At 40.1% G+C, this 11,961-nt stretch overlaps 1 protein-coding gene across 2 annotated transcripts in view; it reads left to right on the forward strand.

The window, feature by feature from the left end:
• Positions 1–11,399, forward strand: part of HMCN1 (hemicentin 1) — a 453,341-nt gene extending 441,942 nt beyond the window's left edge. For both annotated transcript variants that reach the window (XM_060197833.1, XM_060197834.1), the window contains 2 exons: positions 7,696–7,822; positions 9,888–11,399. In XM_060197833.1, the coding sequence (XP_060053816.1) occupies positions 7,696–7,822; positions 9,888–10,254 (494 nt within the window). In that variant the 3' untranslated portion in view covers positions 10,255–11,399. The remainder of the gene's footprint in view (positions 1–7,695; positions 7,823–9,887) is intronic.
• Positions 11,400–11,961: the final 562 nt, after the last annotated feature.

Genomic DNA, 11,961 nt, shown 5'->3' on the forward strand with positions numbered 1-11,961 from the left:
AAATGGTACTTTTTTTTTCTTCATACCATTTCTACAGAAAAACTAGTAGCACAAAGCACATCATGGCGTTATCATAGCATCTAGTTACTGAAGTCAAATAATCTATTCACTTTAGTCATTCTAGCCGAGCATATTTTGCTTTGTGCCAATTGTCATTAAGTTTAAAGTGAATAATTACATTGTCATCTCCTTAGCTGAGTATGTTTGGACCCAAACCTATAAGGCTCTTCTTTTTTTTTGAAAACCACAAATGGTGAATAAATCAAAAATAAAATCTGGGGCTATATTACCCCGTACAGTGCACATACTAACATGCATAAAGGCATAAATCAAACCCCCAGCTCTGAACTGCAGAGGAAGTGCTTCAAAAGTGGTGGAGCAGTGCTGCAAGTGTCTTTCTGTCTCTGTTTCTATCACACACACACACACATACACACACACACACATACACACACACACACACACACCTGTCTCTTACCCTCTATCCAAAAAATAATAATAATGGCCACGGGAAGCAGTGGAGTCATGCAGTCATTAAGCCTCAGTGATACCTCTTTTGGCAAATAATAATAATACCTGACAGACATTTATTGTCTACATTTATGTAAGAGTCACTTGGAATTTCTGCTCTCTTCTCTTATTTCCTATGGCAATGTTCTAAGTTACTTAATACTTCACAAAAGAACTTCCACAACTTCAATCTAAATATCCGTATGTATCTACTAAGTCACTGCTGTGAAGTGACATTGGACACCCAGTGAAGTGACAATTGGACACCCATTGGGCTGCTACTGAAACTACTTCCTCCCTGCTCTCTGTCTCTCTGACCAGCAGACCCTGGCTGTGGTCATGGTAACCCCCGCAGGAAGTTAGTCACCCAGGGGCACATGGGGTGTGCTTCTTCCCTGAATAGTGCAGATGATCTGCGATGTGAGCTGTCACTCTGCCTGCCTACACTCTAGAGGTCTTCCCAGTGGGAAAACCACCATCCCCTTCAGTGGTGATCCTATCAGACACTTCTGGAAGTGCACTTGATCTTTAAAATCCATTTCTCCAGAAGTCTGATTTGGGCCCGATTAATTACAACTGTTCACTCCTTACCACCAGAATCTGTGTTGATTCAAATACCAAAGAGGCAGTATCACAAATGCCCATACACAACAGTTGACTAAGACTTTTTTTTTTAATTGGGGAATTAATGTTTTAATTCAACACTAAGTACAATAGTTTGTACATGCATAACATTCCCCAGATTCCCATATAATAATACAACCCCCACTAGGTCCTCTGAATCCTTCTTGGACCTGTATTCTCCCCACCCACCCACCCCAGAGTCTTTTACTTTGGTGCGATATGCCAATTCCATTTCAGGTTCTACTTCTGTTTTCTTTTCTGATCTTGTTTTTCAACTTCTGCCTGAGAGTGAGATCATGCCATATTCATCCTTATGTTTCAGACTTATTTCACTCAACATGATTTTTTCAAGGTCCATCCAAGATAACAATGAAGTCACCATTTTTTACAGCTGAGTAGTATTCCATTGTGTATATATACCACAACTTGCTCAGCCACTCATCTGTTGTTGGACACCTGGGTTGCTTCCAGGTTTTGGCTATTACAGATTGTGCTGCCAAGAACATATGTGTACACAGATCTTTTTGGGTGGGTGTGTCGTGTTCCTTAGGATATATCCCTAGAAGAGGAATTGCAGGATCATAGGGTAGGTCCATTTCTAGCCTTCTGAGAGTTCTCCAGACTGTTCTCCACAGAGGTTGGACCAATTGACATTCCCACCAGCAGTGTAGGAGGGTTCCTTTGACCCCATACCATCTCCAGCATTTGCTGCTGTTACCTTTTCTGATGTATTACATTCTCACAGGAGTGAAGTGGTATCTCATTGTTGTCTTTATTTGTATTTCTCTGACAATCAGAGGCTTGGAACATTTTTTCATGTGTTTCTCGGCCTTTTGGATCTCTTCTGTGGTGAATATTCTGTCCATGTCCTCCCTCCATTTTTGGATGTGGTTATTTGTTGTCTTGTTGTTGAGATTTGCAAGTCTTTATATATTCTGGTTATTAGCCTCTTGTCTGATGTATGGCATGTAAAGATCTTCTCCCATTCTGTGAGGGGTCTCTTGGTTTGGGTAGTGGTTTCTTTTGCTGTGAAGAAGCATTTTAATTTGATGTACACCCATAGGATTATACTTGCCTTAGTCTTTGTAATTGGATTCGTTTCATTGAAGATGTCTTTAAAATTTATGCAGAAAAGAATTCTGCCAATATTTTCTTCTAAGTATCTGATAGTTTGTGGTCTAACATCCAAGTCCTTGATCCACTTGGAATTTACTTTTGTATTTGGTGAAATACAGTGGTTCAGTTTCATTCTTCTGCATGTTTCAACCCATTGTTTCCAACACCATTTGTTGAAGAGACTCTGCTTTCCCCATTTAATAGTCTGAGCCCCTTTGTCAAAGATTAGATGTCCATAGGTGTGGGGCTCACTTCTGGGCTCTCAATTCTTTTCCACTGGTCAGTGTGTCTATACATGTTCCAGTACCAAGCAGTTTTGATGACAATGGCCCTTTAATACAATTTGAGATCTGGGAGTGTGATGCCTCTCGTTCTGTTCTTTTTTCTCTAGATTGTTTTGGCAATTCTAGGTCTTTTCTGGTTCCAGATAAACATTTGTAGCATTTGTTCTATTATCTTACAAATTGTGGTTGGGATCTTGATGGAGATAGCATTAAATTTGTAGATGGCTCTGGGTAGTATATTCATTTTGATGATGTTAATTCTACCAACCCATGAACATGGAATATCTTTCCACTTCTTTGTGTCTTTTTCAATTTCCTTGAGTAGAGACTCATAATTTTCAGTATACAAGTCTTTCACTTCTTTGGTTAGGTTTACTCCTAGATATTTTATTGTTTTTGTTGCTATAGTAAAAGTAATTGATTTCTGGATTTCAATTTCTTCTAACTTAGTGTTTGCATAGAGGAATGCCACTAACTTTTGAATGTTAATTTTGTAGCCTGACACCTTACTGTATTGCCTGATGATTTCCAAAAGCTTCTTGCTGGATTCCTTAGCTTTTTCTGTGTATACTATCATGTCATCTGCAAATAGGGAGAGTTTGACTTCTTCTCTTCCAATATGTACCCCTTTAATTCCTTGCTCCTGCCTGATTGCTATGGCAAAAACTTCCAACACTATGTTGAATAGTAATGGTGATAGTGGGCAGCCCTGTCTAGTACCTGATCTGAGTGGAAATGCTTCCAGTTTTTCCATTGAGTATGATGTTGGCTGTAGGTTTGCTATATATAGACTCCACTGTCTTGAGGAATTTTCCATCTATTCCCATTTTTTTGTAGTGTTTTGATCATAAAGGGGTGTTGTATTTTGTCAAAGGCTTTCTCTGCATCTATTGATATGACCATGTGGTTTTTGGTCTTGCTTTTGTTGATGTGGTGGATCACGTTGATTGATTTACATATACTAAACCAACCTTGCATGCCTGGGATAAACCCCACTTGGTCATGATGAACAATCTTTTAAAAATACTGCTGTGTCTGATTGGCTCGAATTTTTTTCAGTATTTTAGCATCTATGTTCATCAGAGATATTGGTCTATAGTTTTCTTTTTTGGTTGTGTCCCTGTCTGCTTTTGGTATCAGAGTGATGTTGGCTTCATAGAAGCTGGCAGGGAGTATTCCAGTGTCTTCAATCTTCTGGAAGACTTTTAAAAGTAGAGGTATTAGTTCTTCTTTGAAGGTTATATAGAATTCATTTGTAAAACCATCTAGTCCAGGACTTTTATTATTGAGGAGATTTTTGATAACTGTTTCAATTTCATTAGATGTGTTGGGCCTGTTCATGTTATCCACTTCCTCTTTACTTAGTTTTGGAAGTTGGTAGGTATCTAGGCAATCATCCATTTCTTCCAGATTCTCTAGCTTGGTGGCATATAGTTGTTCATAGTAGCCTCGCATGATATTGAATTTCTGCGGTGTCTGTTGTGATATCTCCTCTTTCATTTACTATCCGATTTATTTGGATCTTCTCCCTTTTTTGTTTTGTGAGTCTGGCTAAAGGTTTGTCGATTTTGTTCACTCTTTCGAAGAACAAACATTTACTTTCGTTGATCTTTTGTATGGTTTTCTTATTTTCAATGTTATTGATTTCTGCCCTAACTTTAGTGATTTCTGTCCTTCTGGTTGCTTTAGGATTCCTTTGTTCTTCTTCTTCTAGGTCTTTAAGATGTGCAATCAGGCTGTTTATTTGTGCTTTTTCTTGTTTCCTAATGTGTGCTTGTATAGCTATGAACTTCCCTCTCAGTAGTGCCTTAGCTGTGTCCCAAATATTTTGATAGCTTGTGTCTTCATTTTCATTGAAGTTTTGAAACATTTTGATTTCTTCCTCTATTTCCTCTTTGACCCGGAGGTTGTTAAGAAGTGTACTGTTGAGCTTCCACATTTTGGGACTATTACTAATCTTTTGTTGATTGTTAAGTATAGTTTAATTCCACTGTGGTCTGAAAGATGCTTGGGATGATTTCAATGCTCTTGAATTTGCTGATGCTGTCTTTGTGGCCTAACATATGGTCTATCCTTGAGAATGATCCATGTGGATTTGAGTAAAATGTGTATTCCAGTTTCTTGGGATGAATGACTCTGAAAATGTCCAATAGTTCTAGTTTATCTATCTCTTCATTTAGCTCCCTTATATCTTTATTGATTTTCTGCCTGGATGATCTGTCAAGTTGAGAGTGGGGTGTTGAAGTCTCCTACTATGACTGTGTTGCTGTTAATATATTGCTGTAGCTCTTTCAGTAGATATTTGATGTATTTAGATGGCTTCTCATTGGGTGCATAGATGTTAATAATTGTTAAATCCTCTTGATTGACTGATCCTCTGAGCATTAAGTAGTGTCAATTCCTATCTTTTTTAATCTTATCTATTTTAAAGTCTATCATGTCAGATATGAGAATAGCTGTTCCTGCCCTTTTTTGTGGGTCATTGGCTTGTATGATAGTTTTCCATCCTTTCACTTTAAGTCTGTGTTTGTCTTGTTGAGTTAGGTGGGTTTCCTGTAGACAGCATATTGTTGGGTTTTATTTTCTGATCCATCTTCCTACTCTGTGTCTTTTAATAGGTGAATTCAGGACATTGACATTTATTGATATCAGAGATTGAAGATATTTTAACACCATTCCTGTAGAGTTTTAGAGTATTCTGATATATGTCCTATTTATGATGGTCTGACTGTTTATAGAAGATCTTTCAGAACTTCTTTCAGGGCAGGCTTGGTGATAGTTGATTCCTTCAACTGTTGCTTGTCTGAGAAGGTTTTTATGCCTCCATCTAGTCTGAATGACAGTCTAGCAGTATTCTTGGTTGAAAGCCTTTCTCATTGAGCACTCAATAGATATCTTGCCATTCTCTTCTGGCCTGTAGTGTTTGTGTCGAGAAGTCTGCTGCTAATCTTATGGATTTTCCTTTGTAGGTGACTCTTTGTTTTTCTCTTGCAACCTTCAGGATCCTTTCTTTATCCTTATTCCTTTCTATTCTAAATATGATGTGTCTTGGTGTCTTTAAGTCTGGGTTAATTCTGTTTGGGACCCTCTGGGCTTCTTGAATCTTTATGTCTTTGATGTTGTCTAGACTAGAGAAGTTTTCAGCTATTATGGCTTGAAGAATGCTGTCTTCCTCTCCCCCTCTTTCTTCCTCTGGTAAGCCAATAATGCATATATTGTTTCTTTTGAAGTCATCCCATAGGTCTCTGTTGTTGTTTTCAGCATCTCTTAATCTCTTTTTGAGATCTCTTACTTTTTTTAGTTGTCTCTAATTCGTCCTCGATCTTGCTAATTCTGTCTTCAGCCTCATTTATTCTATTCTCTCTCCCCTCTACTGTTTTCTGGAGTTCATCTATTTTGTTATACTGTTTTGGCTTGTTTAGCTAGTTGTGTTCTTAGCTCAGCTATTTCAGCTCTCTAATAACCTTGAGATAGTTAGTGTTTTCTTCCAGAGCCTCATTTGTTGTTCCTGTATTTCTGATTACAATTCTTTCAAACTCTTTACTCACTCCTGTGATTATTTCCTTAGCTAATGTTTGGATGTTGAACTCGTTATTTTGTGCTTCACCCTTTGGGGGCTTTTAGCTGGACTGTTGTCCTGGTTCATTTCTCCAATATTTCTTCTTGTTGGTTTACCCATTTTATATATTATGTTATGAGTTCCCTCTCTTAGTACTTTTCAAATTACTGATCACTATTTCCTGGATTGACTTGTGTCTAAGTAAGGTAATTAAAGGCTTCACAGTGGTGGGAGTTAACAGTTGTTTCAATAGTATTTTAATCCCTGAGTTGGATCTTAGTGGCTTAAAAGCCTCTTTTTTTTTTCTTCCCTGTAGGCTATGGGAGCCTGAGGGCTTCTAAACTATAAGTAGGCTTCTTAGCTTAATCACTGACTCCTGACCAAGAGATAAGGCAGGGTGTGGCAAGGATAGTCCGGTGGTTGCAAAGAGACTTTCACAGCCCCACAGCTATGCCACCGAGGTATAGGTCTTCTCCTGAGTTTCCTGGTTAGATCTCTGTCCCCCGGTTCCTTCCCTGCTGCTGCTCCAGATTCTGAGGGCAGTAGCAATGGAGACTCAGAGTTGCACTTGGTGAGTCTCTGGGGAGTCCTCTCCTCCCTTCAGCTGTCCCCTTGTTGGTGGAACAGCCTGGAGGTGGTGTCTCAACTGATAAACTGCCGGACTCTTACCAGCCACTTAGTCTCTCCCTAGGCTCCTCTCTGTCACCAACAACGTGTGTTTGCACTCACCGGTGATTTGGTGGGTTCCTGTCGTCATTCTCCTCCCTCTCCTCCTGTCTTGTTGCGGTCCCAGGTAGTCTCCTTTGGTATTCCTAGTTGATCTGGGAGAGGAGAGGAGAGGAGAGGAGAGGAGAGGAGAGGAGAGGAGAGGAGAGGAGAGGAGAGGAGAGGAGAGGAGAGGAGAGGAGAGGAGAGGAGAGGAGAGGAGAGGAGAGGAGAGGAGAGGAGAGGAGAGGAGAAGAGAGGAGAGGAGAGGAGAGGAGAGAAACAGATCTGCTGCTGCTCGTAGCCCTGCCTCGACTAAGACTTTCTGTGCTTAACCCACTGCGCTACCGCCTGACTCCCAACTAAGACTTTCTGTACATAAAGGGTCTCCAAAAGCTTGTCTACTCTAAAAGTAAATTGGAAATCTTATGCGTTTTTCCCTGATTTATAGTATGGCCTCTGGAATGTATCATTGCACTTTAGGCTGAGTTCTGGCACATGTGCTTTAAATCTTAATCAAAATGTTGGTGCTGCAGGCTTAACCCCCTTGCTAGGAAGGAAAGTTAATAGAAATAGGGCAGAGGGTGAAACTAGATACATGGGGATTGAAGTCCACCTTCTCCATTGATTGGTTCTTCCTTAGAAGCCTTTATCTCGAAGGGCCAGCATCATTCTGTCCCCAGGATCTTCCCTCTGAAATTAACCCTTTACCAAGGAGATGTTTGGGGGAATGTAGATTTTTTTTTTCTTGCTACATTTTCAATACAGTAGCCAAGTTCATGCTGGGGAGGAGAGACCACTACTGTTTATTTCAGTCTAGTGCTCACACACCAACTTAAATGGTCTGTCCTGTCCATGTTGCTGATGCCACCTGTCTGTCCCTTGTGCTGTCACTAGATGTGGACGAGTGCCTGGAGCAGAATGTCCGTTGTGGGCCCAATCGCCTGTGCTTCAACATGAGAGGAAGCTACCAGTGCATCGACACGCCCTGCCCACCCAACTACCAACGGGATCGAGTCTCAGGGTAAGTCTTGCCGTCTCTTCCAAAACCTGCTATTGAAAATACTTCCTCTCTGTGTGCTCTCTCTCTCTCTCTCTCTCTCTCTCTCCCCCTCTCTATCTCTCCTCTCTCTCTTTTCTGCCTCTCTCTCTGTCTCTCTCTCTCCCTCTCTATGTCTCCCTCTCTCTTTTCTGTCTCTCTTTTTCTCTGTCTCTCTCTCTTTCTCTGTCTCTCTCTCTTTTTTTAAGCGCACTGCCCAGCTCAGGCTTATGGTGGTGCAGGGGATAGAATTTGGGACTATGGAGCCTCAGACATGAGAGTCTGTTTGCATAATCATTATGCTATCTACCCCCACCCCCTCCTCATCTCACCCTGTCTGTGGTCATGGTAACCACCACTGCAGGAAGTCAGCCACCCAGGGACACATGGGGTGTGCTTCTTCCCTGAATGGTGTGATGATCTGCAATGTGAGCTGTCACTCTGTCTGCCTGCTCTCTATAGAGGTCTTCCCAGTGGGAAAACCACCATCCCCTTCAGTGGGGATCCCACCAACAACTTCTAGAATTCTGCTTTAGCAAAAGTGAGCTGTCTCAGGGCTTCCAGGGCCCAGGTCACAGAATGAGCACTTCAGGAAGTGCCCTGCCCTTTATTGTGACACATAAGGCCATGAAAGATCGGGATGAGCAAGCATGAGTCATGTCTGCCCTTTCTCTGCACTCTTGAATCCACCTCCTGCTATCTGAAACAGTCTCTTGTGTTCTAAATAGAGCTCTCTTCTCCCTTTTCCTTCCCCCTTCAGCAGTGTTGTACTCTGTGCAGGCACCAAGTTAATGGGGTACTTGAAAACAGATGCAGGGTCATCATGAGTAGGTCCTGCTAGTAAGAAGGTGCTACTGAGTCCAGTGCTGTCTGGCAGGCGTCCACACCTTGTTTTCCTCCAGTTTCTGTAACACGGTCAAGAGTAAGCCATCCCAGACCTACTAGAACCTATTCCCAACTATCCTGAGGGGACTAGGAAAGGAAGGAAGAAACCTTAAAATGTAGACTTATAAAACTTCTAAAAACACAGTGACTGAAGAATCCAGATCTTCAGAAAAGGGTCCTTTGTGCCTTTTTCTTTTTCATTTTACAGGTTTTATTACCAGTGATTTCTGGCAGTTTGAACATCATGCTGACACAAAAATAGCAAAGATGGGCTCTGTTAAAACAAATAGGGTATTTTCTATCTAAAATCGTGTGGAGGGCAAAAGGATTTGTTATTTCTTTCCAGGAATCCTAAATGGCCTTTTATTCTTTTTTTAGAAAAATAAAGCAGACTTCAATATATGCTCTTTCAGCTTTCAGACATCGGCTGGTTGTTAAATTTTATAAGTTGTAGGACTGAGAGATAGCTCACTCAATGCAGTATTATCTTTACAATACATGAGCCCCACCACCACCTTGTTCAGGCTCTGCACCATGTGGAAACACCACAGATGGAACCGGGGGTTCCATGGATAGTGGAGCATGCAGTGGTTGGGGTCTCTCTCTCTCTCTCTGTCTCTCTCTCTCTCCCTCCATCCCTCTCTTTCTTCCTCTTTCTTCTCTCTCTTTTTCCTCTTTCTAAATTAACAAAAAAGTAGAACTCAGGAAACTATTCATTGGTACTACACAAACTTGAGACCCTGTGTTCATTCCCTGACACCACTTTAAAAGCATATATAATATGAATAAATGTAAGTTGCCTCCCTCTCTTTAGAAGTACTTGTTTCTAGTATAGTGCAGATGTTTTCATTTTCAAGATTGATCTACATTTTAAAGGCACCCTTGTGCTCACACTGACCTCGGTGGTTCAAAAGCTTCTAAACTTAACAGGTGTGAGAGAGAGAGAGAGAGAGAGAGCTATCTGATGCTAGACCAGCAGATATCTGACATCTGGCTTGAGTTACTGACACAGAACCTGAGCTAAGCCTTCTTGCCTGCTCCCCCAGTCAGACTGAGGCCTATTCTTTCCTGCCTCAAAATCTTCATAGGTCACAGTCACCAACACAGTGCCATCTCCTAGCAAGCCAGATAACTTCTGTGTACTTTATGTATCTGTTGTCTTCAGGTTCTGCCTCAAGAACTGTCCTCCTAATGACTTGGAATGTGCCTTGAGCCCATATGCCTTGGAATACAAACTTGTCTCCCTACCATTTGGAATAGCGGCCAATCAAGATCTGATCCGGCTGGTTGCATACACGCAAGATGGAGTGATACATCCCAGGACAACTTTCCTCATAGTAAATGAGGACCAGACAATTCCTTTTGCCTTAAGGGATGAGAACTTCAAAGGCGTGGTATATACCACACGACCCCTCCAAAAACCAGAGACCTACCGCGTGAGGGTTCGAGCTCTGTCCTACAGTGCAAATGGGACCATTGAATATCAAACCACTTTCATCATTTATATAGCTGTGTCTGCTTATCCTTACTAAGGAACTCTTTTTTCCAAAGCCTAATCCACATATTCAAGTTGCATTAATGCTGGGGATCAAGTCCCTTTCAGATATCTGTCTCTTAATGGTTGCGATGTCTGCGACTTACAATGGTGCTATGCTCTGTTTTGAGTGCCTTCCTTGGTACTGCTGAGGAATTTTAATGATCCCACCATGGTCACATTTTTTGGTAATGTTAAGAAACATCCCTTATTATTGTCTTTATTTATTACATTGGAACAGTTACTTTGCACAGATTATTCCAAATATCTAATATGATATTTCAGTGGTATTTTCTAATAACTTCAAAGATAAGGTAATTTTAGAAAGAAGAAAGGAAGCAAAGGAGAGAAAGAAAGAAAGAAAGAAAGAAAGAAAGAAAGAAAGAAAGAAAGAAAGGGAAAGAAAGAAGAAGGGAAAAAGTTATTCAAAGCCATGTGGATTTTGAGTATTGGGGCATTTTCAAAATAATAGGAGTGACTGCTGTGCATTTAGATTAAAGCTTTTAAGTAACTTATAAAGGTGCTTTTTGAAAAATATTGATAGTAGGACTTATACACCTGTTCAAGGAAAAGAAATGAACATCACTCATTTTAGAAATATGCACTTAAAGATAATACAGCTTCTAGAAAGGTTTTTGGATCACAAATTGTACTCACCATGACTGAACATCCAAAAGGTTTTATTTTCAGTTATTTTATGAAATCAGTAATTTGATATAATGGGGGGAAAAGTTCATTTTGTCCTCAAGTGACTGTCCATTGTATGTCTTTGTTCAATATTTTGGTATAACCTGCTGATCACTCAGCTCTGTGGTTTTTTTATTTCAGCATTTAAAAAAATTTCTGGCAATTGGAAAAAAATTACAATACCAGTGGGACAGTTTTCTTTGTTTTTCTTAATAATCTTATATACTCAAGTTAGCATAAATATTGAACGTCAATACACTGTACGTGGTGGTAACAGACTCTGGAAGCAATTGCCAAGATGTATTCTATTTTTATGAAGTGTATATATATATTACCCTAGTGTGTATTTTCTGTATGACATCTTGATGGATTCTTTTATAAAATTATTTTATGAAAAACAGCAGTGTTACAGTGAAAACCAGCCCAAATAAAAATTTTTTACATCCTTTTTCTTAACTTTTTTTAAAACCTAGAATCTGTTCCGTGCAGCTATAACAGGTGTTATTAAAGTGTGTAGTCACACGAGTGTGCATATGGCAGACATTTCGTTGACTTAATCATCACAGCAGTTCTTGAGATAAGTAGTAGTAATTCACATTTTATAGTCCAAATCCTGGAAATTTGATCACTTGTGGGACTTCCTTAAGACAACAAGCTAGTTAGAAGCAGAAATGCTGTGCCCTTTATCTTGGACAACTCCAAAACCAGCATTCTCTACACTGCCTAACAATTTTCTGCCCTAAATCAAGTTTCTTTACACTTCATCTCAGGTGGATTTATTTCACACCTGTTATAAGTAATAAATGAGTGATAGTCTAACTATGTCCTGTGATTGAAATATTTCTCATCTAAAACCACATTATTCAGAGAATTCTAGAAAAATTATTCAGAGCCTGGCTGGCTGGTTTGACCTTTGATTGTCTACAAACTATGTCAATTTTCTATAGATCAGTTAAAGCACTTTGAGTCAACTGGGTTTCATAGTCAAGTTTGAGGAACACTGTGTTTATAGAGTTTG

The sequence above is a fragment of the Erinaceus europaeus genome, chromosome 9 (assembly GCF_950295315.1).
Source record: "Erinaceus europaeus chromosome 9, mEriEur2.1, whole genome shotgun sequence".
NCBI classification, from domain to species: domain Eukaryota; kingdom Metazoa; phylum Chordata; class Mammalia; order Eulipotyphla; family Erinaceidae; genus Erinaceus; species Erinaceus europaeus.